The sequence below is a fragment of the Epinephelus lanceolatus genome, chromosome 14 (assembly GCF_041903045.1).
Source record: "Epinephelus lanceolatus isolate andai-2023 chromosome 14, ASM4190304v1, whole genome shotgun sequence".
In the NCBI taxonomy this organism is placed as follows: domain Eukaryota; kingdom Metazoa; phylum Chordata; class Actinopteri; order Perciformes; family Serranidae; genus Epinephelus; species Epinephelus lanceolatus.
The window spans coordinates 512049-538591 of record NC_135747.1 but is presented as its reverse complement, the minus strand read 5'-3'; the positions used below and the strand labels follow the sequence as shown (position 1 = coordinate 538591).

General features: G+C 41.8%; 1 protein-coding gene across 1 annotated transcript; it reads left to right on the top strand.

The window, feature by feature from the left end:
- Positions 1-19826: 19826 nt before the first annotated feature.
- LOC144466839 (uncharacterized) lies at positions 19827-24859 on the top strand. The gene is made up of 7 exons (XM_078174247.1): positions 19827-20018; positions 20330-20484; positions 21886-21930; positions 21988-22050; positions 22488-22732; positions 23145-23304; positions 24300-24859. The coding sequence occupies exons 5-7, from the start codon at positions 22505-22507 to the stop codon at positions 24434-24436; spliced, it is 525 nt and encodes a 174-aa protein (XP_078030373.1). The 5' UTR covers positions 19827-20018; positions 20330-20484; positions 21886-21930; positions 21988-22050; positions 22488-22504; the 3' UTR covers positions 24437-24859.
- The last annotated feature ends 1684 nt before the right edge of the window (positions 24860-26543 follow it).

Genomic DNA, 26543 nt, shown 5'->3' with positions numbered 1-26543 from the left:
AAGATACATACACGATTTTTCATAGACAATTGTTAGTAATTTGAATATGATGATCAAGCAGCTAGAAACAAATAACGGCCGCCAACAGTTTCATAAGTTCAGACAATTGCATCTCTTTTCTGTAAAGCAGCCTGTAAAACCATTAAAAGTCAACACACGCCAGAGCCAGACATAATCACTGGAAGAAGAGTCAAGAGTAGTAAAAACTGTTGCACACTCTGGCTCAATATGCATTTCTCTTTAAATCTCTTTAGATGAAGTTTCAGGCCTTTGAACCCAAGCATTGGTAGTAACCGATCTGATGGTGATTAGACAATCATGTTCCACCATTAGGGTGAGAAAGAAAATCAAGTAGCCTCCAGCAAATCAAACTTCTTAAAAGACAGTGATGGGAACTACAGCCAATAAGATCACTTCAAATAAAGCAAAATAAAGAACAATTATTAATTAAAGAACAATTATGTCTAATATCACATAGAAAATTAAATTTTGGTTACGTATATACATATACATTTGAATGGATCCTCTAATATATAGGTTAAACATCAGCTCCAGATGAACATAAACAACTTAATCTATATATCCAATAAATTGAGGTACTTTACAAAAAACGCTTTAAGTCATACTCTACGTTCAGTCCATCAGGTTTTCAGATGGTGTATCCAATAGTATAACAGAAAACCCTGTGACCTCATGGATTGAATATACAGTATGACTTGAAGTGTTTTTTATATAGATTGTTTATGTTCTTTTAGAGCTGATGTTATCTTTTCATCTATTAAAAATCGATTCAAAATAACTGTATTTTTTTACTTTTTATATACATATATACGTATATATTTAACCAAAATTTAAATTTCTATGTGATATGAGACATAACAGTTCTTGTGATCTGATTGGCTGTAGTTCCTGTCTTTGATTTGCTGAAGGCTTCTTGATTGTTCTGCACACCCTACTGGAAGAAGATGATGTGTTACTAAGGTGTGGCCTATATAATGTACTAGTGCTTGTGTTCTACTGTTATTGATCTTGAAGGAGGCCTAAATAAAAGAGAAATGCATATGGAGCCAGTGTTTGCAACTTCTCCTTCTCTCAACACTTATGCAATATCACAATACTTAAAATCCCAGAGAATATCTAGTCTCAAATCACAACATTGACAGATAATCAATATACTGCCCAACCCAAATAATAGGTGGTCATAAGGTAAGGGTTTAAAATGAGCATGATAAATGTACGTGTGTGTGTGTGTGTGTGTGTGTGTGTGTGTGTGTGAGTGAGTGAGTGAGGACAATAGACCTTTTTCAAAGCAGCCATTTGACATGAAATAGCAAGTAAATACAGGTGTTACTTATGACATTAATTATGGTTGTTTCATTAAGTGTAGCAGAGACTCTTAAGTAATGTCATTAGTATCACCTGTGTTTACCCCACAATTTCATATCAAATTGACTGCTGTTAAAAAAATCTGTTGGACAACATAAGCTTTACCTTTGAATGAATTCAAGTGTACACGCAGCCTCCTCTTGGTACTGTAGGTTAAAGATGTAGTACACTGAAAACAAAGCAGCAAGCCCTGTCACAAATGTTGGCTGGATGCCCTCAAACAGGACACAACCCTCAAGGCTGATCATCCAGCGTCCAGCAGTCACACGCTCTGTTCCACCTGAATATGAAATAAGAGTAATTTCAGAAACCATTTTGTCTTGTATAAGCTCATCTGACATGAAAAATTTATTATGCCAATTCACCAAATACATACTGAGCAGTATTAGACGAGGAGTCGGGGGTAGGGTGAGGGTCTTCTCAACGTCAGCCACTGTGGCGGACAACTGTAGTGCACAGACGATATAATTGTAGTGCTAATATTAGTTTCATAATATGATTTTAAGATGGCAACAAGTCAATGCAATAAAAATTGAAGAAAGAAGAGAAACAAACTTACATCTGCAAAAACAATGAGCCCATTTGTGGTCTCTGTGAAGTGGGCCATCAGCAGCTAGACAACATAGAGTGCCACCTCATCGTTCTCACCTTGGGAGAGGACAGTCTGGACTTGTTTGTTGGTAGATTTGCTCCGAAAGTATTCGATGATTACTCTGCCACATTCTTCCATGTCAAGCTCCAGGAGACGTAGCACATTAAGGTCTGTGAGAAGCTCAAAATGAGCATAGATACACCTCTGATTGAAGAGATAAGGCCATTTGCTTCTTATATCTTCAACGGCAGGAGTTGGAGTTGCATTTATGTGGCGACGCAGGAGACAGAATGTGGTCTCCATGAGACTACAGACCTCCGCTCTTTCAACTCCACCTGCACCTTCCTGTCTATAGATCTCCTCCAATCTTTGGCGTTTTTGCTCCACACTATCATCAGTCTCACCTGGTGGGAGATCTGGCTGAAATCTAGTGCATCCGTATGTGTCAGTGGGCCCCCTCTTGCGCCCAGAGCTGGATCCAGAGCACCTTGGGGCTCGGTGGCGTGCAAAGCTGCTGTCACGGTTTAAGTTCTCAATACGAGTTCTCACTTGAATAAGGAGCGAAGTATAACCACCTGCCATAAGTGAGCCATTTGCAAAAACATTGGCAAAACTCTGGGGATACTGCCTCACAATATTTTGACAAACTGTGAGACACTGGGATCGTGTTGGGTTAGCTTCATATTTTCTCATTGCATCTACCAGCACTCTCACCATCTGCCGCCACTCTGCAGGGGTTGGTCTTTTCCCATTGGCAATGGCTGAACGGATTTCCTTTGGCATCTGATCCCATGGCGCTTGGAATGTTTCTGGCCACATTTTGGATATCTGGGATGGAGACCTTGTGCTTGTTGGGCTGCTCATGTCTGACAGATTAGACATTGACATGGATGACAGGGATGATGGGCTGGATAGTGGTGAAGTGGATTCTGGTGGTGACTGACTGGATAGTGGTGAAGTGGTTTCTAGTACTGATGGACTGGAGATTGGTGTGGAGCTCTGGATCACTGTGAGATCTAAAGCTATTATCTCTGTCTCTAAAACAAAGAAAAATGACACATTATTTAATGACTGTTAAAAGATGGTGACCTGACAAAATGGCTTGCAGACTTAAAACAGAAACCTCTGCTCACAGCCAATATTAACCAGTTACTTATTTACATTACCTGATTTAAATGCATCCATAAGCTTCTGGAGCTGAATAACAGGCAAGAGGTCAGCAATGTCTTCCTGTTTAACATATTTCAAGTCTTCCTTTGATTCTAAGCCATAGCATTGAAGCTTAGAATATAGTTGCAGTTGAGTCTCTTCAGAGAGGTTGGGCAATGCTCTCAGGATGATGCCCCTGATTTCTTCCCCTTGTAGAAGCAAAAAAGTCAAGGTCCCGAGCCGGGCCAGTTAGCTCGCGACCTCGCTCTTTTCCTCTCAAACGGACTTTCTTTATCTTCCATTAGATATCAAAAACTCAAATACTCAGAGGTCAAAAAATCACTGGAGACACGTAGAATCAGATGCAACTGAGTTTTAATGTGCTCGCAGGCAACAAACACATCACAACCCAAATGAGCCAAGCTCCGGAGCAAGGCTGGAATTTCTTTGTTTGCGCTCGCTCTTTTATCGTAGAATTTCTGCTGAGTCATTTCTTTCCCTTAATCCTTCCCACTTGGCTCTGATCGTAACGATATCCCACCTCTGCTGAGTCACTTTTTCTCCACCATAATGGTGTCATACTTCTGCTGACTCAGCACTTTTTAGTCCTTCCCCCTCTAGGGTCATTCTCAGGACAAGCTGTAATTCCCCTAATTTTCCACTAGTGTTTTCTGAACCCATCCTCATGCTATTTTTAGAAATGATTCACAGTGAGTCCTAGGTACTTCTCCACCACAATGCTTAAGTGCTCAATGAGTGTGTGTGTGTCATAAGAATACATGAAATATTAAACCAGTGTGTAATTTGTCAGTTGCACAGATTATATTGCTTCAACACATATCTTTTTAAAGGTCAACTAAAAGGTACAGTATATGTCTTCAGTAAATCAGTACATTACACTACATTCCCCCCTTTGGGGCTCCATAGTCCCATATAATATCTTAAATCACAGCAAGGGGGAGAAAATATATATATCCCCCCTTTGGGACTTTATAGTCCCATACCATTAAGATTTAGATTGGCTATTATCACACACGAATCATTTTCCAGTGATCAACATCAGTAGAGCTGCACATAAGTCATACTTCATTGATTATCAGCAGTATCTGTCACACCTTTTGTCATCCGTAGGTATCACACACAATTCATGATTATCACCTCGAATAATTCGTATGTATATAGAGTATAAGAGCTAGCCTAATAATGTCTTTGTTTTTCTTGTTGCATGATTAATCATAATGACATTCTTATACAGTGGTTGTGACTACAGTCGTTACTGGTATTTTCTTCAGTGAATGCATGATAACTTCACATATACAGGGTACAGTAAGCAAGGTACATAGTTATCTTTGCTGTTAATGCTGCCAAGTTACTGTCCGTCGGGCACATAGGCGGATGTACCAGTCATCCGCAGGCGCCGGTAGGACGCCACCTGATCCCCTCAGCATCTCAATCTTCTGTTGCAGCACGTGGTGGTTGACCAGTTGCCGCTGTAGGTCATCCCTAGCCTGGGCTCAAATGGGGGCTGGTCCTCTGACATGGCTGGGCGCTCTTGGTAGGCCAACCCTGGATTCTGCTGCTTTGGATACAGGGATCTCCACATGCTGGCCATGCTCTGCACCAATCTGTGTGTTAGAAAGGACATTGTTTAGTTCAATTCACTTCCTTCCTTTTCCTCCTAATTGCCCTGTGGTATAGATAACCTATATATGTTAATCAGTCGATTGTTAGTATGGGTTTGGTAACAGCAAGGTTTTTCCTGAATCTATTGCCAATTATTTGGTTATTTCTTACCCTGAATCGGCTCTCCCTCTCTCTCTCTATACAACCTCGTATTCCCCTTCCAGGTTCCCCTTCATTGGCTCATATAAGTTTATATTGTCAGCCATATTCTCACATACGTCCGTATTATCAATCATGGTTTCATATAAATCGTTGTTCAATCTTTTGGATGCATAGGATCTTACCCACGGTTTATCTAGTTTCCACAATTTGCCTTTCTTGGGGAGCTTTTTCTGCTGTTGTATCAGCATAATAAATTGTCCCGTGGCCGTTCTCATGGCCCTTCTTATCAGGATCTGTACTAGGGGAAGGACGCCGAGTCCAAATATTACTCCTATAGTCTGTAAGATTTTTCCAACAGAGAACTTTTCTAACCAATCAAGAATTGATGAGGTTTTTAGTGTTCCAATTGGAATGTTGTACTTGTTGGTCGCTCTCTACATATGTAAACTTGAGTCAGGTTACCATCTTCACCTGTTTCTGAGCTGCTGCTTTCTTCTCCCTGCTCTCTTTCTGTCTCTGCTCCCCCTGCGCTTGGGCCCTCATTCTCAGCCCTGTGGCTACCAGGTGGCGACTGAGGAAGGGGTGTTTTCTTCTGAGGTGCTCTCTGTCGACACCCTCTCTGGGTTGTTAGATCTGCAGCAGTGGTTAAGATGGAACCAAACGTCCTTACCTTCAACCTTCAAGGCAGTTGGTGTAGCTAATATGACCTTGTATGGACCTTCTCTGCGTGGCTGGTCCCACTTCCTTTTGAACACCTTGACGTATACCCACTCTCCAGGAAGTATGCGTTGAAGGTCTTCTGGGATTTCGACCCTTCTGTCCTCTGTGGTGCCTTTCACCTGCTGGGAGATAGCCCTATGGATACGGGTTAGACTTCGTAAATAGTCAAACATTTCGCCTTGTAATTGTTCCAGGGACGGTCCCTCATGGGGACCTCTTAAGTATGGTAGCGGCATGAGCCGGCTCGTAAGCATTTCATGCGGTGTTAGATGCGTGACTCGGCTGGCTTGTGAACGCATAGACATTAGTGCAAGCGGTAAAGCATCCACCCAATTAAGCTTATTTCCACTATCTACTACTATTTTTGCTATTTTGGTTTTTAAAATACCATTTGCTCTTTCTACAGCTCCCTGTGATTGGGGATTGTAAACGCAGCCAAATTTTTGTTTGATCCCTAGTTGTTTCAGTGTCTCTTGTATGACGTTAGACACAAAATGGCTACCATTGTCCAATGATATTGTATCTTTTTACCCATAGACGTTTTTCGGCCTCAGTAACTCTGTTTTGAGCTGCTATGAGGGAGGGCATGGTTGTGAGGGGTTCACAGTCTTGTATGGTTAGTAAGGGTGTCATTACTGCCCCTATTGCTGCCTGTTCATCTGCAAAGTTATTGCCTTTGGCTATCAATGTATCAGTGTTTTGGTGGGCTGGACATTTTAATTACTGCTAGAGCTGTGGGAAGGAACATGGCTTCTATCAGGTCGAGGATGGCAGCTCCATGTGTTACAGGAGTGCCGTCAGCTCTGCGAATCCTCTTTGTTTCCATATGTTAGCATGGACGTGGCACACACCATAGGTGTATGCTGAGTCTGTGTATACATTTAGTGATTGTCCCTCTGCCAATTTACATGCTGCTGTTAAAGCTTTTATCTCTGCAAGTTGGGCTGAGCATGGCTGAGCAAGTTTATGTGATTGTAGTGTCTCAAAGGTGTGGTCATTGTTGTGAAGTTGAACAATCCCGTAGCCTGCATGGCTACCAGTGGCGTCACGAAAACATGAGCCATCTACAAACAATGTGAGATCAGCTGGGATAGGTTGATTGTGCAAATCTTCTCTAGTACGCATAAATGTCTCTGTGTCATGAATGCAATCATGTGGCTTACCATCTGTTGGCAGCACCAGTTTAGTGGCGGGGTTGATGGTGGAACAGCGTTGAATGTTAAATTCAGGGGCTGATAGGATTACCTCACAGCCCGTACGCCTGGCCTGTGGGCATGTCTTGCATCAGGACGGCACATGCAAAGCCTGATCTTTCTGCTACCTAGAGATGAAAAGGTTTAGCATAGTTAGGAGTCCCTAACGCTGGAGCTGACTGCATGTCTATTTTTTAGATTTGGAATGCACCCTCAGCTTCCTCTGTCCATGTCAATTGTGCTGTGTTGTTTGTCTGTCCTACTGCTCTTAGTAAAGCTCTGAGTGGAGCAGTTTTTATAGCATAGTCACAAATCCATGGCCGACTGTATCCTGTCATGCCGAGAAAAGACAGCATTTGGCCCACCGCCTGCGGTTGAGGTGCCTTACTACCTCTATCTGAGATGGGGCAATGCACTTTTTATCCCCACTCGACTGTCTGCCCAAGTACTCTACAGACTGCTGGCAGAACTGCAATTTGTTTTTACGGACCTTTGTGTCCCCCCCTTTGCTAATGCTGTGAGCACTGCAATGGAATCTTTTTGACATTGTTCTTTTGAAAAGCTACAGACAAGCAAATCATATGCATGTTGTAATACAGTGCTTGGCACGTTCAAATTAGCTAGGTCATATTGCTGACCCTCAGAAGTGAATGCAAACAAATATTGAGAGTCTGGGTGTAGCGGTACACTGAAAAAAGCTGAACACAAATCGATAACTGTGTACCACTGTGTGTCGGATGGTATGTTTGAAAGCAATGTGTGTGAATCTGGCACATGTGGCGTCTCTGTTTCCACCACTGCATTAGCTGCTCTTCTGAGGAATTTGGTTTCTTGATTGGAAAAATGGGCGTGTTGCAGGGACTTCTAGTTTTGACCAGAACTCCGGCTTTTACCAAGCCTTCAATTGTGGGTTGGATACCGTCAATGGCATGCCGCTACAGAGGATACTGCCTCTGGTATGGTAGGCTAGCGTGTGGTTTTAGTGTGATATGAATAGGTTGCGCTGATTTTATCAAGCCTACGTCTGTTTTATGTGCTGTCCATAGCTGTGGTGGAACCGTGCGTGTTCTTCTGTGACTGCCATCTGTGTGGGAGTAGTACCATCTACAAGTACCTTATCTGTGACTGCTTTATCACCTGTCTTAGTTGAGATTCTAATGTATTGTTTGTCATCTGAAATGTGGATGTATTTGTTCTTGTTGGGTAACCACTCTCGCACCTGCAGTGCACATCCGACCATTAGACCCAAATGATGAGACTCATAACCTTCTGCTATCATCAGTGTAACGTGTGGTGCAGAATTTGGCACCTGAAACCATCCTGCTAATTCTTCTGGGAGGCGGACGGCTGCCGCCACACCTTGAGGTGCTGAATACATGTCTTCACTAATGATCAGGCATGTTTTTTTTTTTTTTTTTTTGAGCACTGTGTTCCTGCATTCTTGACAATCTACATGAGTCTGGTCTGCATCATACACGAGTGTGCAGTGCAGTGGCAGAGTGGGACTATGTGCTGTGTCAAAATGTAACCTGACCCATGGTTCCCACTGAGTCCATGTCCGTTTAAGGTGCGGCTCTTCTGGTGTCAGTTGGAGGCAGTAGCCCAACGCCTATTGTGTCTCTGTGGCGTTCACGGGGCAGCTGTGGCATCATGCTTTGTGGAGGTTCCTCAGGGAAATCTAAATATAGTCCATCTTGAGCACACATGTTCTTAGCTTTGAGAGGGCACAATATATCTCTGCCTAGAAGATTCACTGGTGTATGAGCTGAGTAGAGTAGGAGTGCAAATATGACTTTTCCTGCGATAAGCATTGGAACGGGCTCTGTCAATGGTATGACTTGTGATTTCAAAGAGAAGCCTATGGTCTTGATGGATGACTTAGAGAGGGGGAGTTCAGAGCCCTCTTTTCCTAGGCATGAATAGGCAGCCCCTGTGTCCACCATAAAAGGATATGCTTGTTCGTGGGTGACAACAGGTACAGTTGGTTCGTCGTGTGGCTGTAATGAAATGACTGGTGACATTACTTCCCCCTCAGGCTTCTCCGGGCAACCCTACCATGGGCACCCTGTCTCGTTTTCGGCAAATTTTCTGCTGGACCTTCCCATGGGTTGACCGAACAGTCTTTGTGTCGGTGGCCGGGCTGGTAACAACCCCAGCATAGCTGGTTAGATGCTGCAGGATTCACTCCTGGAAATCCTGTGTTCATTTCCTGGGAGCCTGATTGCTGATAGGGTGCGGCTCGCTGATAGGTTTGCTGTTGCGGTGGCTGGGGTCTTGGAGGAAAGCTCAGTCCCCCTCTCCATCCTCCTCGGCCTGCCGGTCCTCCCCTAGGTCCAACTCGACCCCGCCACCTCGGGGGCCTCTGGAGTGGTAATGAGTGGCACTGGATTGTCAGTGTTCTGCGTGTGGGGAGCGTCTTCTTTCATCTGCTCTCGGCCTTCGTATCCCTGGCCAAGGTCACTGTGAACCTTCCCTCCACTTGGCCTTCCGTTGTTGTTGCTGCTCTTGCCTCCCCCACCGAGCGCAGTGGGTATTGTCCCGTCTCTGATGGTGATGTGTCTTGTGGGTATGGTGGTGGTGATGCTGGTAGGGGTGGGGCTATGGGTCTCACATCCATCAGTGCCCGTGGGTCCTGTGGATGCCTGCTGCACTCCCTTGGCTCGGTTAAATCTAGGCTCAAAACATATCTCTTCTCAAAAACATTTGTATTCTTCTGACATGATATTTTAATCTCCTACTCTGTGCTTATTTGTGCCTTGATTTATGTATTTATGTATGTTGCTGCTATGGCTTTGGTTTTTTTGTTATTGTGTTTCCTCTGTATTTTTCATTTTCTATTTTTTATATGGTCAGCACTTTGGTCAATGTGAGTTGTTTTTTTATGTGCTTTATAAATAAAGTTGACTTGACTTAACCTGACTTGACTACTTGCAACATTCGCTTCCGACCCCCTGCTTGTCTAAACCACCCTAATACCTCCCTTTCCTTAACCCTATTGTTCTTTTTTTTATAACTCACCTTAGTGTCTTTTGCCTCAATGTATTTAGTTCTGTATCCACCTCGTCGCAACATGCCAGGTTGAAGGTTCCATCCTTAGGCCAACAATTTTTTTTTTTTTTTTTTTTTTTTTTTTTTCAGATTTTTGATTTATTTATTTATTTATTTATTTTATTTATTTATTTATTTTTGTTTTTCCTGATGTTCTTTTTGTGCCATTTAGTCACACAGCGCTGGATTCGGTTTCTCCTACCTGGATGTTATGTCATCACTATCTCTATGGGTGTCAGACCCTTTTTTCCATCTTTCCTTGAAGCCTTGTTTCACTGTGCCAGCTCTTGGAATTTCTTGTTGCTCGTCTGTTTCTTTTGTGCTTATCAGTGCTAATAATGTCCTCTACTGTAACGGTAGTTTCTTTTTTTTTATTGTTATATTATTAATATTATTATTATTATTTCTTTTTCAGAGATTATATTCTAATTTATGTGACCTGTCTCCTAGGCGGGCTTTGGTTAAACAGCCAAATGTTCATGTCTCCCAAATCAACTTTTCTGGGCACAACAACAATCCGCAGCCATGGATTATGTGTCTCTCCTTCGTGACCTCGTATTTTTATCTGGTGTAGAGGGAGTGAAGCTACTGGCGCGTCCTTATGATTATCACACAAATTCTGCAGCAGCGGATTTAATGAGTAAGGAACCCACAGTCTGCGCAAAATCACTTCCCACGGGACACCTGGAAATAACTCTTTTACTCTCTTCAAGTTAACAAATTTGGTGACCTGCCAAAGTTTTTGTTTGATCTCCTGCTCGTCTTGCCAATGTTCTACCCCTTTACTGTCAAAGTATGTTCTTCTCCAGCCAAAATTGCGCTCTTATGCCCCTGAATTCTACTGGACCCTCAGTGACGCAATGACTCTCTGTTATAATCTCATCTCCCCCTTCATTTCCCTCTTCCATCTATTTCAGGTGTTCTGATGTGAGTTATGTATAACCTCACCTCTTAACCTGTCACTGGTGAAATTTATGTGTTTGCCTTATTACTCTCCCTATTTGTGTTATCTTTGGTCCACAATGTTGTACCAGTGAAGTCAGCCTAATTTGATCTCCCAATGTTGCAGCAGCGAGGCCTTATCAGACAGCCTAATGTGATCTCACAATGTTGCAGCAGGGAGCCTGTGTACTTGATTTATTTAACAGCTTAGTTTGATTCTCTCTATCTGCTCACCCCCTTCACTGTCTATGTAGCTTCTTTCCAACCCAAAATGTGTTTTTTATGCCTCTAGTGTCCACTGAACCATCAGTCATGCAATATTCTTCGGCCCAAATTTCATTACTACTGCTGTCACCCTCTTCCACCCAGCTCTTAACAGCTTGATCTCAACTTCTTTTTTCTTTATTTTATTACTTATTTTATTTATTATAAAACTATACTTATCATTTATAATTTATTTATAATTTTATTACTTATTCTATTCATTTATGAGACTATACTTATCACTTATTTTATTTATCTATAAAATTAAATTAAAATAACAGATATATTTTTTTTATTCTCCCCTTAACAGCCAACCAGTTTTTATGGAGTTCACCCGAGCAACTGGTTCAATCAGTGAAACGTGGACTTTTTGTTGGCACCGTTAGGTTTTCAGTCCCCAGACAATTTGTTGACACCGTTAGGTTACCCTTGTCTGGTTTTGTTTCACTGAGACACTGTTAATAACTACCTCATGTAACAAAACTGTGAAACAAATCACATAAAACAAACACACAGATACCAGATTATGATAAAACATTCAGGCCCCAAAATGTCTTTTTTCTTTGTAATGACCTTTAACCCAATAGAGGTCAGAACCAAACTATCAAATTTTAACAAAGCTTTGTTTTTTGTATAAGCCCACTTCTGTTGGCTGTGTTCCTCACTCTATGCTGGCTGCATTCCTCACCCCCTCCCTTTGTACTCTCTGTTAAGTCAGTCTCCCAATGATTTGTCAGTCTTTTTACAGTTACATTTTATTTAACACTTTACTGTATTTACAACACTTTATACAATGCTTCGTGCATTACTCTAAATAGATTATACTGTGTTTACTACAACTTACTTCTAAATATACTACAATGTATGTACAGCAACTTTATAGCTTACAGTTAGGTTTTTACAATTTTTACACTTTGATCGATCTGTTAACTGTTTTGACTTGTTTTTTGTCTTTTTTACTTTTCCTTTATCTCTTTGGTTGCAACATTTTAAGCGTTCTGCCCGTTCAGTCCCGTTCTGTCTACGGTGACTCCCCCTCCTTCTTGGCTGGGAGGTCACTTTCCTCAAAACGGCGGTATCCACAGAAGCTTTTTAGGCCTTTCATTCTTACAGCAAACCACCTATGCAGTCCTGATGTCTCCCCTAGACACACCCTCCTTTTATAGGCTTAAAGGTGTACTAGGCAAGCCAACAGCGGTATCCGCGGATTTGCTCAGCATTCCGTCCGCGCAAACCTGCCGGCTGGCTTCAACACCCCCGCCTCTACAGGCTAAAGGGAGTGCTGGCGAGTTTCGGCAGTGGTAACCACGTATATGCTTTTGAGTATCTCTGACTCTTTTCTTCTCTTATTGTGCACTCTTGTCTCTTTAAATACTTTAAATACTCTTACTACCTTCCTCACTACATTTGTTACCGTACATTCAGCACACACACATTCACTCTTTCTTTTGCCTGCTTGGTTTCTCTAGCTCACTCCCCACATTCCACACACACATACACACACTCACTCACTCCCTCCCACATTCACTCTCCATGTTTATCTCTCTAACTTACACACACACACACACACACACACTGTGTTGCACTAGATTCAGTTGTCTCCAGCAATATATCAGCTATGTTCCAATGTTGTGTTATTAGTTAGTTATTTTTACATCACATTTTAGGTTCTTTAGGAGAGGAATTTGTCAAATACCTCCGACCTTGGCGGCTCCCAACTGCACCTCAGACGCACCCGGTTTAGGCAGAAAAAAGGCTCTGCTTACCTTATCTGGTGGCCACCTGTACGTCTGATGTGCAGCCAAGCGCCCCCCGATCTCAGGATCCGACCTCCTCGTCCTCCTACGCTGGCTCGCCAAATAATGTAGAAGCAAAAAAGTCAAGGTCCCGAGCCGGGCCAGTTAGCTCGCGACCTCGCTCTTTTCCTCTCAAACGGACTTTCTTTATCTTCCATTAGATATCAAAAACTCAAATACTCAGAGGTCAAAAAAAAATCACCGGAGACACGTAGAATCAGATGCAACTGAGTTTAATGTGCTCGCAGGCAACAAACACATCACAACCCAAATGAGCCAAGCTCCGGAGCAAGGCTGGAATTTCTTTGTTTGCGCTCGCTCTTTTATCGTAGAATTTCTGCTGAGTCATTTCTTTCCCTTAATCCTTCCCACTTGGCTCTGATCGTAACGATATCCCACCTCTGCTGAGTCACTTTTTCTCCACCATAATGGTGTCATACTTCTGCTGACTCAGCACTTTTTAGTCCTTCCCCCTCTAGGGTCATTCTCAGGACAAGCTGTAATTCCCCTAATTTTCCACTAGTGTTTTCTGAACCCATCCTCATGCTATTTTTAGAAATGATTCACAGTGAGTCCTAGGTACTTCTCCACCACAATGCTTAAGTGCTCAATAAGTGTGTGTGTGTGTCATAAGAATACATGAAATATTAAACCAGTGTGTAATTTGTCAGTTGCACAGATTATATTGCTTCAACACATATCTTTTTAAAGGTCAACTAAAAGGTACAGTATATGTCTTCAGTAAATCAGTACATTACACTACACCCTAAAGCAGACATTGATCTACAATGAGAGCAAAGAATGGTGGAGAACTATCAGTGCCATGCCACCCATAATGTATTCAGGCAAGGGATAGTAATCAAGCAGGTTCTCTTGGTTAACGCAGCAGTACCTTTTCTGACTGTGTGTAAGGCAATGAACACCTGTATCGGGGAGACGCACAGCCAGATATTTCTCAGTAATAAAATGTACTGCTGAATCTCTATGGATGAGTATTACTTTGATTTTTCCCATGACAAGCCCCTCCTCACCTTTATCAATCACAATTAACATGTTCTTTTTGTATTTTGTACCCTTCACAATCACTTCATGGGCTATAACTGTGTTTTCTGGCTCAAAAGTATGATGTGCAACTGATTCTCTGACGTTGTCATTGTAGTCCCCTAAGAAAAACTCAGTGCCCTTCTCGACTACAACAGCTGGTGGGAAGAAGTTGCCAGCACTCAGAAAAGCCTGAAGAAGTTGATGCCTCTCTGCAAGAGTTGAGGAAAGGTTCTTAAAGTTATGCAATTTCCTTGCACACTGTTTAAAGTATGTATGTTTACTTTGAAATCCTAACGTCCACAGACGAATGAGTGGCCCAAAGTGCACAATAAGCTCTGGATAATGAGAGATATAATGATGCTTGGGCTTCATTGGGCGATCGGGAAACACAAGCTGTCTGAAATACAAATATTCATCGATAATAACTCTTAAATAGCCTATTTGGCCAGTTGAAATGGCAGGTGCACAGATCAACTCCACAATCTCTCTGAGTTGTAAAACTAGTTGCCACACTTCGTTGTGATCGGGACTTCTTATTTTCTCTCCAATAAAGACCGGCAACATTCTGAGCAAACACCAGTTTTGCACAGCATGCCCGCCAAGCTTGTCACTCTCTGGATGAACCTCACAGGGTTTATCGTTGGCATCGTTACCAAGATAATGGAACTGGTTTATTCGTTGATTCAACTCAAGGTAAGTAAATTGTTTGTCTCTGACAAGATGCTTTATGTACAATGCCAGATCTGATGACACAATGCCTTCGAAAAGATCATGACCAAGACAGGGAGGTAATCCTGGCTGACATACATGAAAGTAAATCAGCTCATTGAACACAAAGTCAAATTTGACACCTCCGTTTACCCCATCGTTGCTCTGAACATGAGCTCTGTATGACTGTGCGGTCCGGCTAGTACCTTTGGAAAGAGGATCTTTCTCAAATGTTTTTCTGTCAATTTCACAATATCTGCAAAAATGCTGACTCCTGCTGAAATTCTCAACAAAGCCTCCAATGTTGTGTGAACCTAGGTTGTCACCTGCGATAGCGCACAAGGTTCCTTTGCAGACCGTTCCGTCAGGCAAATCAATGCCACTGACCTCAAGATTTTTTAGGTCTTTGACGAGGGGGCCCAAGACTAAATCTTGACCAAAATATTTGAAATCTTGTTCTTTACAAAGAAGAACCAGTTGCATATGATCAGTGCTTGACCTGTTCTGTGGCAAAATATCTGCAAGAGTAAGATACACAGCGAGTATCTTGTGTTTTTTCTTGCCAGATCCGAGAGGATTCACTACCTCAAAGGCATCCTGATAAAGAATCAGGGCTACATTTTTCAAAAACTGTGTTGCATCAGCATTTTCTGGAAAGACATCCAATTGCTCACCACTTACATCACTGGGAGCACTGAGGTCCTTGTCAAGCTGTTGGTCCCTTTCATACCTATCATGGGAAGTACTTGGTTGTAAAAATGAAGCCCCAACAACAGAGTCAACCAGACTATCTTCAGAACTGTTTCTGTGTTTTCTAGACAAATGTGACGTAAATGTTGATAACACTCGGAACTGCTTCTCACACTGTCTAAATGGACAAGCAACAGTTTTCCCCTCTTTAATATGCATTTTCAGATGAGAGAAAAAGCTTGTCAAATTCTCACAAGTGACACTGCAAAAATCAACATGACATGTTAGCTCAGTTGCACCACATAATCTGGGCCCAACAACAAGCTGACCAACTCTATGATGTCTGTAAGCATGGGATTTAAACGCTGCAAATTTTTGGAATGTCCTTTTGCAGTCAGGCAAGGCACACTTGAAAGTTGAGTTTGGAATATTCCTATGAATTCTCATGGGCCTTACATATGCCAACACAGTGGTACAGTCACGAGCACAGACTTCGCATGGGAACATTTTGATGGCAAATCCAACAACAATAAAAACTGGTGATCAAAAAATACAAACGTTTTAGCTCAGTGTGTCATAATGCTTTGATGCTTAATAGCATCAAAAATGGCTTCTGCAGAAGAGTATCAAGCAGGCTGATTGAATGGCCCGCGTAACAAAAAGCACAAAGCCAAAGAGCCAAGCTGTTCATCAAGCATGCTTGCTGGAAAAATTGTTGGTCACAAAGTCACTTTCAATATTCTTTAAACTTATGATTCAAAAGCATGCTAGACTGTCAAAGAGGCAGATATGTATTATCACATTTTATTTCATAATGGAAAAAGCTCCAAGACTTATGCAAGGAAGAAACAGGAAAGATGAGGAGGAAAAAGAAAGCCTAATATAGAGGTATGTTGTCCAGTGTTAACATTAAAATGCTGTTTTGTGTGTAGACATTTTATTCGTAGCAGCAGTAGCTGGCAAAGCAGCAATAAAGCAAGATAATAGGCTTGTTCTGGGTGAACTGCGCCTCCCTGGGAAGCAGACGAGATCAGGTGGCAGCAGCAGCAGGGGGCAGAGACAAAAAGCTGTGGTCAAGTTGGACAGTTTCCAGCAGCCTTCAGTCTTCGTCTTCTTTTTGCTTAATTGCGGGAAGCAGTTAGCGTTCGAGGTGCATTATCACCGTCAGCTATGTTGGAGTGTGGACCAACTTTACAGAAAGTCACAGAAACACTCACATCTCGTTAGATCTAATTCACATTTCTTAAAATGTTCTCAGACTCATATATCAGTTTGTACACAGTCTCTCCAGTTGTTTTAATTATGACATTTAACTGTTCTACATGTGATTTGTGATTTATACTCATGGTTCAACCTCAATGTGACATGAATTCTCATGTAAATCAGCATCATATCAGTTTGCTGCAGTAAATAAATGAGCTGAGTAGACCTGTCCCTCTAAACCACATCAATAAATTAAAAACATTAATAGTCAAACACAAAGGAAAAAGGACAACAGCTGTATCATATTAGTGATCTGTCAGATATTCAGACTGTCAGGGCTTCATGTCTGTACGCGTTTTTAACAATCACATTACTTACCAGAAGTTTTTGTGTTGATAAAAACTTCCATAATAAAATCAGTGCTATGTTAATATATATGAGACAACAACTATGATATATTGTATGCAGTTTATGATCTGCAAAATTGATGTATTTAGTCCCTGATCACTAACTGTCACAACATGCATTCTGTTAACACAATGAACCTTTAAAATCAGACAAATAAAATTAAAATAACTCCAGTTCAACAAAATAGAAAAGTTTTTGTAAAATGTCATATAGTAGAGTCAAGATCTAAACCAATCATCTGTTAGATCAGATGAGAACCAGGCGTTTCCCATCATGCCCTGGGTCTTGCAGTTGGTGGAGAGCAACTGCGGCGCCTGGCTCAGAAATCTGTGTCCGCCTTGATCTCATGAGGTTATCTTTGCTCAAGTGTGCATGACGTCAGAGCAAGTCATGATCAAGTCAGACACAAATCTAACCGGCATGCATTGTGCGCCGATCACTGGTGATCAATTCTGCGCAGGCCTGGCTCATCTCAAACAAGCCTAATGATGCTACGATAGCATCTCGACTCAGACAGGCTGAGCCAGTATCCTCAGGGGTCCGTTTCACAAAGCAGGTTCAACAAACTCTGAGTCTAATCCTGAACTCTGAGTTGATCTACTCTGAGATAGGAAACTCTGAGTTTCCGGTTCCAGCCCTGCTGAAAAAACCAGCTTAGACCAGCTTAGGGTGGTTGATGGTTTTAGATGGTTTTAGCTGGTTTAACAGGCTGGTTGATGGTTTTAGATGGTCTTAGCTGGTGGGTTTAGATGGTTTTAGCTGGTAAAACTGGCTGGTTGATGGTTTTAGATGGTCTTAGTGGGTTTAGCTGGTTGATGGTTTTAGATGGTCTTAGCTGGTTGAACAGGTTGGATGATGGTTTCAGATGGTCTTAGCTGGTAGAATAGGGTGGTTGATGGTTTTAGCTGGTTGATGGTTTTAGCTGGTCTTAGCTGGTTCAATAGGCTGGTTGATGGTTTTAGCTGGTCTTAGCTGGTTCAATAGGCTGGTTGATGGTTTTAGCTGGTTGATGGTCTAGAAGCTGGTTGAATAGGGTGGTTGATGGTTTTAGATGGTGTTAACTGGTTGATGGTCTGAGCTGGTTGAAAAGGCTGGTTGATGGTTTAAGATGGTATAAAATGGTTGATGGAATAAGATGGTTGAACAGGCTGGCAAAGCTGGACCAGACTCGTCAACCAGCCATGTTACGCTAAGAAGGTAGGGTGCTGCTGTAAATTCATCTAAATCCTAAAAGACACTATCTACCACCCACCTGATGAATCTCACATGAATTAGGGCTGGTGGTAGCGCCTCACGACCGAAGAGTCCTGAACATCTTTTCCCCCAGGCCCAACCAGCAAAAGCAACCTCCCCTGAGCTTGCCAACAATCCCCCCTAGCTAACACTATTTCCAATACCAATGCCTGAATACTGTCAATGTTCCTTTATTACATGTGCCACAGTCTTTCCAATTGGATTGAGTAAGTAGCTTAAGTGTTACTGCACCGACCAGACTGCTGCGATTGTCAAATGAAAACAATAGTTTGGTAGATTATCATATTGTCAACTACCAGATTGTCAATATTTGTATTTATAGTTGACCGCACATTGTAGGGACAATCTGTAAAATGTGACAATAAATCGATTCCATGTTCCAACACTAGAAGCAGTACTCCTGAGCTGATCCCCGCCCATTAGTGTATTTTTTCTGTGGCCAAAGTGTTAAAATATGGCAGCTGGAGCTGTGTTGCATCTACCTAGAGGTCAACTAAAATCACCTGGGAGGATGGGCTTGAGTGTGACTGGCAGACACTCCAATGCCTTCAAAGGAAAAGTCAAATTACAACTGGACACAGCAAAAATTGCAGACATTCTTGGTGAGCACCAACTTGGAGGAAATAACTTGATACATTAACCCAAAAGTCTTTGTGTTCATATATAATCCAAAAAACTTCAACCAAAAAACTTCAAAATAAAGGATGCACACCATTGTGCCATGCGCAAGCCATATCCGAAAGCTTAAGCCGATCTGACAAACAGTCAGAGAGATGCGAGCCACAGACAGACACACAGGCGCTTCTTGCTTTATAGATAGATAACCAAAACAGTTTAAGCCTATAGGCCTTTTGCGCAACAGCCATTCTGACAGCAGATACTTTCACATGTGAGCCAGACTGACATATGTGTAAATTTGGAAATACAGGCCGGGCATTTTATTTATTTATTTTATTTTATTTTTTATTTTATTTATTTATTTATTTTCTATTTAACACAATAATAACACTAAAAGAGCCAGGAGAAAACCAACATTTGGGGAAATTAGCTTGTCTAATAATTTTTGCAGAGTAAGCTACACTGACATAGTACCATCAGTGCATTTTGGCACTTTTAAGGAAGAAAGCAAGTCAACTAGCTGGTTCAATGTTAAATGAGCTAGCTAGTGAATTTAAAGGTTTTGAACAAGCTAATTTCCCAAAATGTTGGTATTTGCCTTTAAGGATAAAAATGACAACAGTAGCAGTGATGCATCCTTAATTATCACTGTTTCCAGATCAACATTCCCAGATAGCAAAAGATGTTAAATCAACATTGAGTTATGGTCAAAAAGGTTGATTTTTAGTTAAGGTTTAAAAATCAATGGTTGATCAACCTTCTAAAATTTTTATGTTGAAAATATATCATTGAATCCACATTGTATGATGGTTGAGATTGTAGATTGAAATGCCAACACTGAATCAATATTGTTTTACTAATGCTGTTTCAATCATAGACTGAACTAGGTGAGACCATATAATGAGAGGGTGGGGGGGGGTCTCATACATTTTAATTTAAGCACCTTTTGCTGTGGACGTACCTTTTTACTATGTTAAAGTCTTCTGAAGGTTTGTGTGTAATTTATAATGACAAAGACATCTAAAAGGTGCTTTTGAACAGTGACAGCAAGGAGTGGAACAGCCCAACACTCCAAACTTTAAACCTAGTGAAATGGTACATCCCAGGTAACGTTAAACAGCCGCCAAGAAGGAGCTGGGTTTGCCGTTCCGTTTGCCAAGAAGAAGAAGCAGCCATTTTCCTCCTCCTCCCCTTTGCCCATGCTCGGCTACTGCTCAAGTAAGTTGGGAATATTACTGATTTTATTGATTCTACGAATGATAACTGCCGCTTTTGTGCTTAACGGAGTTTATTAAATTTTTTAACGTTTTGTTTTAACGTTACCTGGCACATTTCGAGCATACAGCATCAGTTTAGCCACATCAGTTTTAGCTAACAGTGCATTTTGGCTAACGATAACTTCCCAGATAGCACACATACATCTGGCCGACGTCGGCCTGAGGACGACACATCGGCCCTGAATTTATAACGTCTGACAAGCGTCGGCCGCATGGGCGGATATCTTTAAATTTAATACTCTTTTGTCCCAGCTCATCAAACGTCTCTGTTACGTCGGCTTTGGGTCGGCCCAGTGCCGTAGAATGTCTGCCCACATACGGAAGTCGCCGCAGAGGCGGGATTTCATCTCCGCGATGTTTGATCGGAACTGAGCTCGCACACAGCATCTCATCGCAGTTGGTTTCAGGTAAGCTAACTGGAATAAACTGGCAAAAAATAGCTTTGTTGTTTCTTCTGTGACCGTTAAAAGAGGTTCCTGGTGAGTGGCGAGGCACGACTGGGTGTATATAGCTTAGCACATGTCCCCACCAACTAACGTTATCTTTCGTTAGCTGTTAGCGAGTTTAGCGGTTTAGCTCATGTTATGCTAACAGGCTACAACTGTGGTGTTTTCATTTTATTTTCCCTAGTTGACGTTATCTGCTCATCTGGTTATCGTGAGCACTCGTTTTGGGTTAAAGTGGAAGTGCCCGGAGCTGCCACCCGTGGTCCTGCGGCCCCCCGGCCTGACCTCCGGGGCCCTGGACGTGTGCTCAAGTGTCTGGGAGAGGAGCACGGAGGTCAGGCGGGGCGGGCCGACACTGTGTATCCCAGAACGGGTGCTGAAGTGTCGGTGAGACCAGCAGAGAGGAGCGCGGAGGAAAGTTGATGTTGACACTTGTTAAACGTTAGCTTGTTAGCTCGCTGCTGCTGCTGCTACTACTACTCAAATCCATGTTCACCCACACCTGTTCACACTGCGCGGACTTGGAACACAACAACGCGAAATTCCACACCGTGTCCGTACTGCGCCTGTGTGTATGGTTTGAGCGCGGAAAAGCGCTGCGCAAATATTCCGCAAATCCGTCCCACATTTCCGTATCGCGGCAGTGAGAATGAACCTTTATGCTTTCTAAGATAGCAGTGAGGACCGGTGAGGACGCCCTGTGCTAAGGTTACTGTAGGACAGTGTGTTTCAAACTTGGGGTCGGGACCCCACGTGGGGTCGCCTGGAATTCAAATGGGGTCCTCTGAAATTTGTAACAAGTGAAATAAATAAATGGAATAAATAGAATAAAATAAAATTATAATAAAAACCACACATAATTTAAAACAACTGTATACTGCATTTTCATACATGAAATAGCCTAAATGTGGTTATTTTCAACATAATATAAAAAAAACTATTACATGATTGAAAAATTAATTTTCGCATAAGATTGTCTGTCTGTGTTTTGAATGTCTTAAGTCTTTCTAACTGTCACTCAGTATTTTGATGTCAGTAGTGTGATTTAATTTATGGAGGAAAGTGAAAAAACAGCAGATGTTTTTGCTTTATTTTACGTTTATTCTATTTTCAGTTTATATTTGTTTTGTTTGTTCATTACTACTGTGACTACATGCTACGAAAATGCTGATGAAAAATCACATGAGGCCATAATGATATGTGTATAGCAAATTAAAATAGTAAAAAGCAATTCACTGGCACTGGACACTGATTTACATTGATTACATTACATTGATTTTGTCAGATAAATCTCTTTATTGCAACAATTATTTTTTGTGGTATTGCAACATAAAAAATTAACCCATTCTGTTTTTCTTTCAGCCTCCAATACAAGCCACTTCCAAGAGGAGCAGAAGTTACAGCCAAGTAAACAATTTGGATGTGTATATATATATATATATATATATATATATATCCCAACAGATATAGCAGGATCCAGTTCGAGGCAATACACCCCCCACAGTCGCCCTCAACATCCACAAAATGGTATGTGATAGCACTCCTCACTAATAACCACAATTTATTAATTTAGAGCATGTAAAATAAAATTATTTGAACAAATTAGATTAGTCTTGTTTTTGTGTATCTGTTGGAACCTTTGTTTTTCCTACCTCCAGACATCTTAAGAGGGAACTAAAATATGTATAGAAATGTTTTTTGTGATCAAAACTAAAGTGGGCTGAGGTGGGGATTATATGTGGGTGGCCATGGCAGACTTGAAGTTAAATAATGCCTTTCAATGTGTGCAGTGATTAAGGTGCGTGGATGCTTGTTTTATACTAGGTGTTAAGCACACAGATGCAAGGTCAAAGTCAGTACACCAGGCAGCTTTTGAAAGGTAAGTCTATTTCAAATTGTGCAAGTTTTACTTTCTCTCTTACTAACAATTTTTTTTTTTTTCTTTTCTTTTTTTTTTTTTAAAGACCTTTCCATCGAGAAGATGACCACAATGCTCGCTGAAGTAGTAGTGGTAGTAAAGGAAATGTCAAGAGATGTGCAGTTCATCAAAAGTGAACTGGCAGATGCCAGATTTACTCCAGGTGGTCACAGGGGACCAGCGCCAGGCACAACCCTTGAGATGACTCCCATTGACCTGCCGATCATGAATGAAGACAACTTCAATGAGGCAGAATCACCACTGAAGAATGAATCAGTTTGTCAAAGCATGGTAATTTATTTGACAAACTGAACTGCAATATACTTAACACCTTACAATCTACTGCCTGTACAGTATCATAGGAAAAAAAACATAAACACAGGAAACAAGTTCATATATCACAGCCCAGTATGAGCTAAGGGTGGGAATCTCTGGGTACCTCACGATTCAATTCCTTCCTTACCTGCCTAGGGACTATGGGTGGAAATTAGCAAAGCTGCTATAACCTGGCATCTTTTCTTGTTCCTACAAGATTAATGTTTATTTGTGCATTGTCCCTGTTTTAAATAAATACATTTCTATTCTATTCTATTCTGATTGAGAGGGCCACGATTCGATGATAAAATGATTCTTGATGCAAAAATAAAAGGATTCCTGTGTGGGCAGCATCATGATGACAATCACTTCTCTCTCTCATCTCTAGATTGCTCACTTGGCTTTGGTTGGGGGCACCTCATCAGACTCTATGATCAGACGGATGCTGTCACCTGCCTTGACCAACTCCCTGGCCTGTCATTTCAACTGGGCTGGCAAAGGAAACAAGCAGCCATTCAGTCGAACAGTGATGCAAGGCTGCATGTTTGGTATGTTTGCTCACCTGAAAATGGTTTACTGGCAGGAGGTCCGCGGGGTCTTGCAAAGTATTAAAAGTTGATAAATCAATTTTGGGGAAATTAAGACCCTTAAAGTATTAAAAAGTCTTATCACGACTTAAAGAGGTCTTAAATTTTGAAGGTATTTTTCTGAATTAGCTGTCTAAAGAGTTTGAGTCCTCAAAAACATTGTGAAAGTGCGTGAATTTATTTGTTTTATTAAAAAACAACTATTATGTGTGCCAGAGCGCACTCGGGCAAAAATTCAGAGGCACAAACGACTTTTCAAAAGACCAGAGAGCACACAAAGTACACTCTGGCACTCTCTGGGCATATCACGAATTAAAAAAAAAAAGTAAAATAAACTTTGCCTTTGATTTATTCTCCCAGCCTATTTGAATTCTGTTGTATAATAGTGGTCTATAGTCTTTATCACAAACTAAAACTGTTAAGTTAAAGGTGTCACTGGTGTAAACGGTTACAGCTCAAAGTGGCGGTGAGGTATTGAAATTAACGTCAAGATTCCTGTGTATTCCCTGACTGGGTTAAGTTTAGGGAGGTGGTGTTTGTAGTTAATGACTATTCGCGGATTATGGATTTGTACAGCAGAGTGGCATATTTTCAAGTAAGAGGAAATTATAATATTAGACAAATACAAAGAAACACAAAATCCAACCTAAAGACACTACATTAATTATTACAGCTGCCAAAAATCTCAGACACTAAATCTGTCAATCATTTATTTTAATTTTATTTTTTATTCATTTATTTGACAGGGACAGTGCATGTTAATAAACAAAACTGTAAACATGCCAGAATTAGCCAAAAGGCTAGTTTTCGTCTATAGTACCTGGCCACATGTAAAGTTGGCATCCTAAAAATGAAAATAAAAGCACAATTTATCACAATCATGTTCAGTAAATATGTTTGTTCAGCACACTGATATAAATGTATTCATTTATTTATTTATATCTCATCTCTTTCAGCTGCTGCTCGACAGTTTGACCGCAAACTATCCTACCTAGACTTGAGCAATACCGTTAAAAAGTGGCTGCGTTGTGCTCCAGAGCGGGAGGGAGGCATCACAAGGACAATGTTCCCCCCAATGTTATTTTGTTTGTGAAACCTTTTTGTGATTTGGGGATGACAGACCTGGTAGTTTAAAGCTATAACAGACCTGGTACTGTAGTTTAAAGTTGTCATTTTGTGAAATATTTACGTAATGTTTGTGGAGATGACAGACCTGGTAGTTTAAAGCTATGACAGACCTGGTACTGTAGTTTAAAGTTGTCATTTTGTGAAATATTTACGTAATGTTTGTGGAGATGACAGACCTGGTAGTTTAAAGCTAATGGACCTGGTACTTTAAAGCTGTCATTTTGTGAAATGTTTACTAATTTTTGCTGTCAGTATGAAATGTTGACAGAATGTTTGTGGGATGACAGACCTGGTAGTTTAACATGCTGACAAAGATACTGGTAGCTTCAAGCTTTTGTGAAATGTTTCCAGAATGTGTTTTAGAATAAACGGGAACATTAAAAACCTGTTTTCAATCTTTTTTCTTATCTTTTTTTTTCAGTTAATTTTTCTTAATTAATTAATTAATTATTTTTTTAACTTGAATAATTATTAATAAATAAATAAATAAATATTCTAATGTTGAGGTGTGCTCGGATTATTTGAATTGCGGTAGCCTAATTGGTGATCAGCCTTACCAGCTTACACCATCCTGACCAGCTAAGACCAGCCTGACCAGCTAAGACCAGCCCGGCCAGTTAAGACCAGCCCGACCTGCTAGTCTGACCAGCCAAGACCAGCCTGACCAGCTAAGACCAGCCCGGCCAGCCAAGACCAGCCTGACCAGCCAAGACCAGCTTGACCAGCCAAGACCAGCCTAACCAGCTCATACCACCCTGACCAGCTAAGACCAGCTTGATCAGACCAGCCAAGACCAGCCAAGACCAGCTAGACCAGCCAAGACCAGCTTGACCAGCCAAGACCAGCTAGACCAGCCAAGACCAGCTTGACCAGCCAAGACCAGCCCGACCAGCCAAGACCAGCCTGACCAGCCAAGACCAGCTTGACCAGCCAAGACCAGCCTGACCAGCCAAGACCAGCCTGACCAGCCAAGACCAGCCTGACCAGCCAAGACCAGCTTGACCAGCCAAGACCAGCCTAACCAGCTCATACCACCCTGACCAGCTAAGACCAGCTTGATCAGACCAGCCAAGACCAGCCAAGACCAGCTAGACCAGCCAAGACCAGCTTGACCAGCCAAGACCAGCTAGACCAGCCAAGACCAGCTTGACCAGCCAAGACCAGCCCGACCAGCCAAGACCAGCCTGACCAGCCAAGACCAGCTTGACCAGCCAAGACCAGCCTGACCAGCCAAGACCAGCCTGACCAGCCAAGACCAGCCTAACCAGCTCATACCACCCTGACCAGCTAAGACCAGCTTGATCAGACCAGCCAAGACCAGCCAAGACCAGCTAGACCAGCCAAGACCAGTTAAGACCAGCTGACCAAAACCTCGCTAAAACCATCAAACCATCAAACCAGCTAAGACCAGCTTGACCAGCCTAAGCTGGTCTAAGCTGTTTTTTTCAGCAAGGAGAACAGCTGATTTGAATCAGTTTAATCAACTCAAAGTAGTTTCACCTGGAGTTAAGCGCGTGCACTACGACTATAAAAAGCCAGCATCAATGGAGCCCCGATTCGACGAGTCACCATGGCAACGGGGTCGGGGAGGGCGTTTTTCACCCCACCAGAATTAGAAATCTGAATGCGCTCATACGGCGAGTTTGAACATGTTTTCAAAAAGAAGTACAACACCGCTGCAGCTGCAAAAGAGAGGGAGACGGCGTGGGAGAACATTGCTGCACGGGTCAATGCCTAAGTTTAAATTAGTCCTTTGCAATCACAATAATATTACAGGGGAAAACTGCTTGAATGGTAGCCTATTAATTTATTTCATTTAGGTGCAATCCCGCAGGGGAGAAGCGCACTTGGCAGCAGTTTAGGATGAAATATAAAAACATTGTTCAAACAGGTAAGACCTCGGCATAATCTCATGGGGTACCTCATTTTGATCATGCTTTACATTGTAAAGTAAATATTAAGTGGCTGTTTGACTGTGCAGTTGTTTTATCCCCAACATAATGCTGTTTTCACACACATAAATGTCTTCTCATCTGTATCATGTTCTGTTAAATAATTAAGCCTATTTAAAC

Coding starts and splice junctions, on each gene's coding strand:
- LOC144466839 (XM_078174247.1), top strand. CDS start 22,505: ATGACCACAATGCTCGCTGAAGTAGTAGTGGTAGTAAAGGAAATGTCA. Junction 22,733..23,144: donor AATCAGTTTGTCAAAGCATG/GTAATTTATTTG, acceptor TCTCATCTCTAG/ATTGCTCACTTGGCTTTGGT. Junction 23,305..24,299: donor GATGCAAGGCTGCATGTTTG/GTATGTTTGCTC, acceptor CATCTCTTTCAG/CTGCTGCTCGACAGTTTGAC.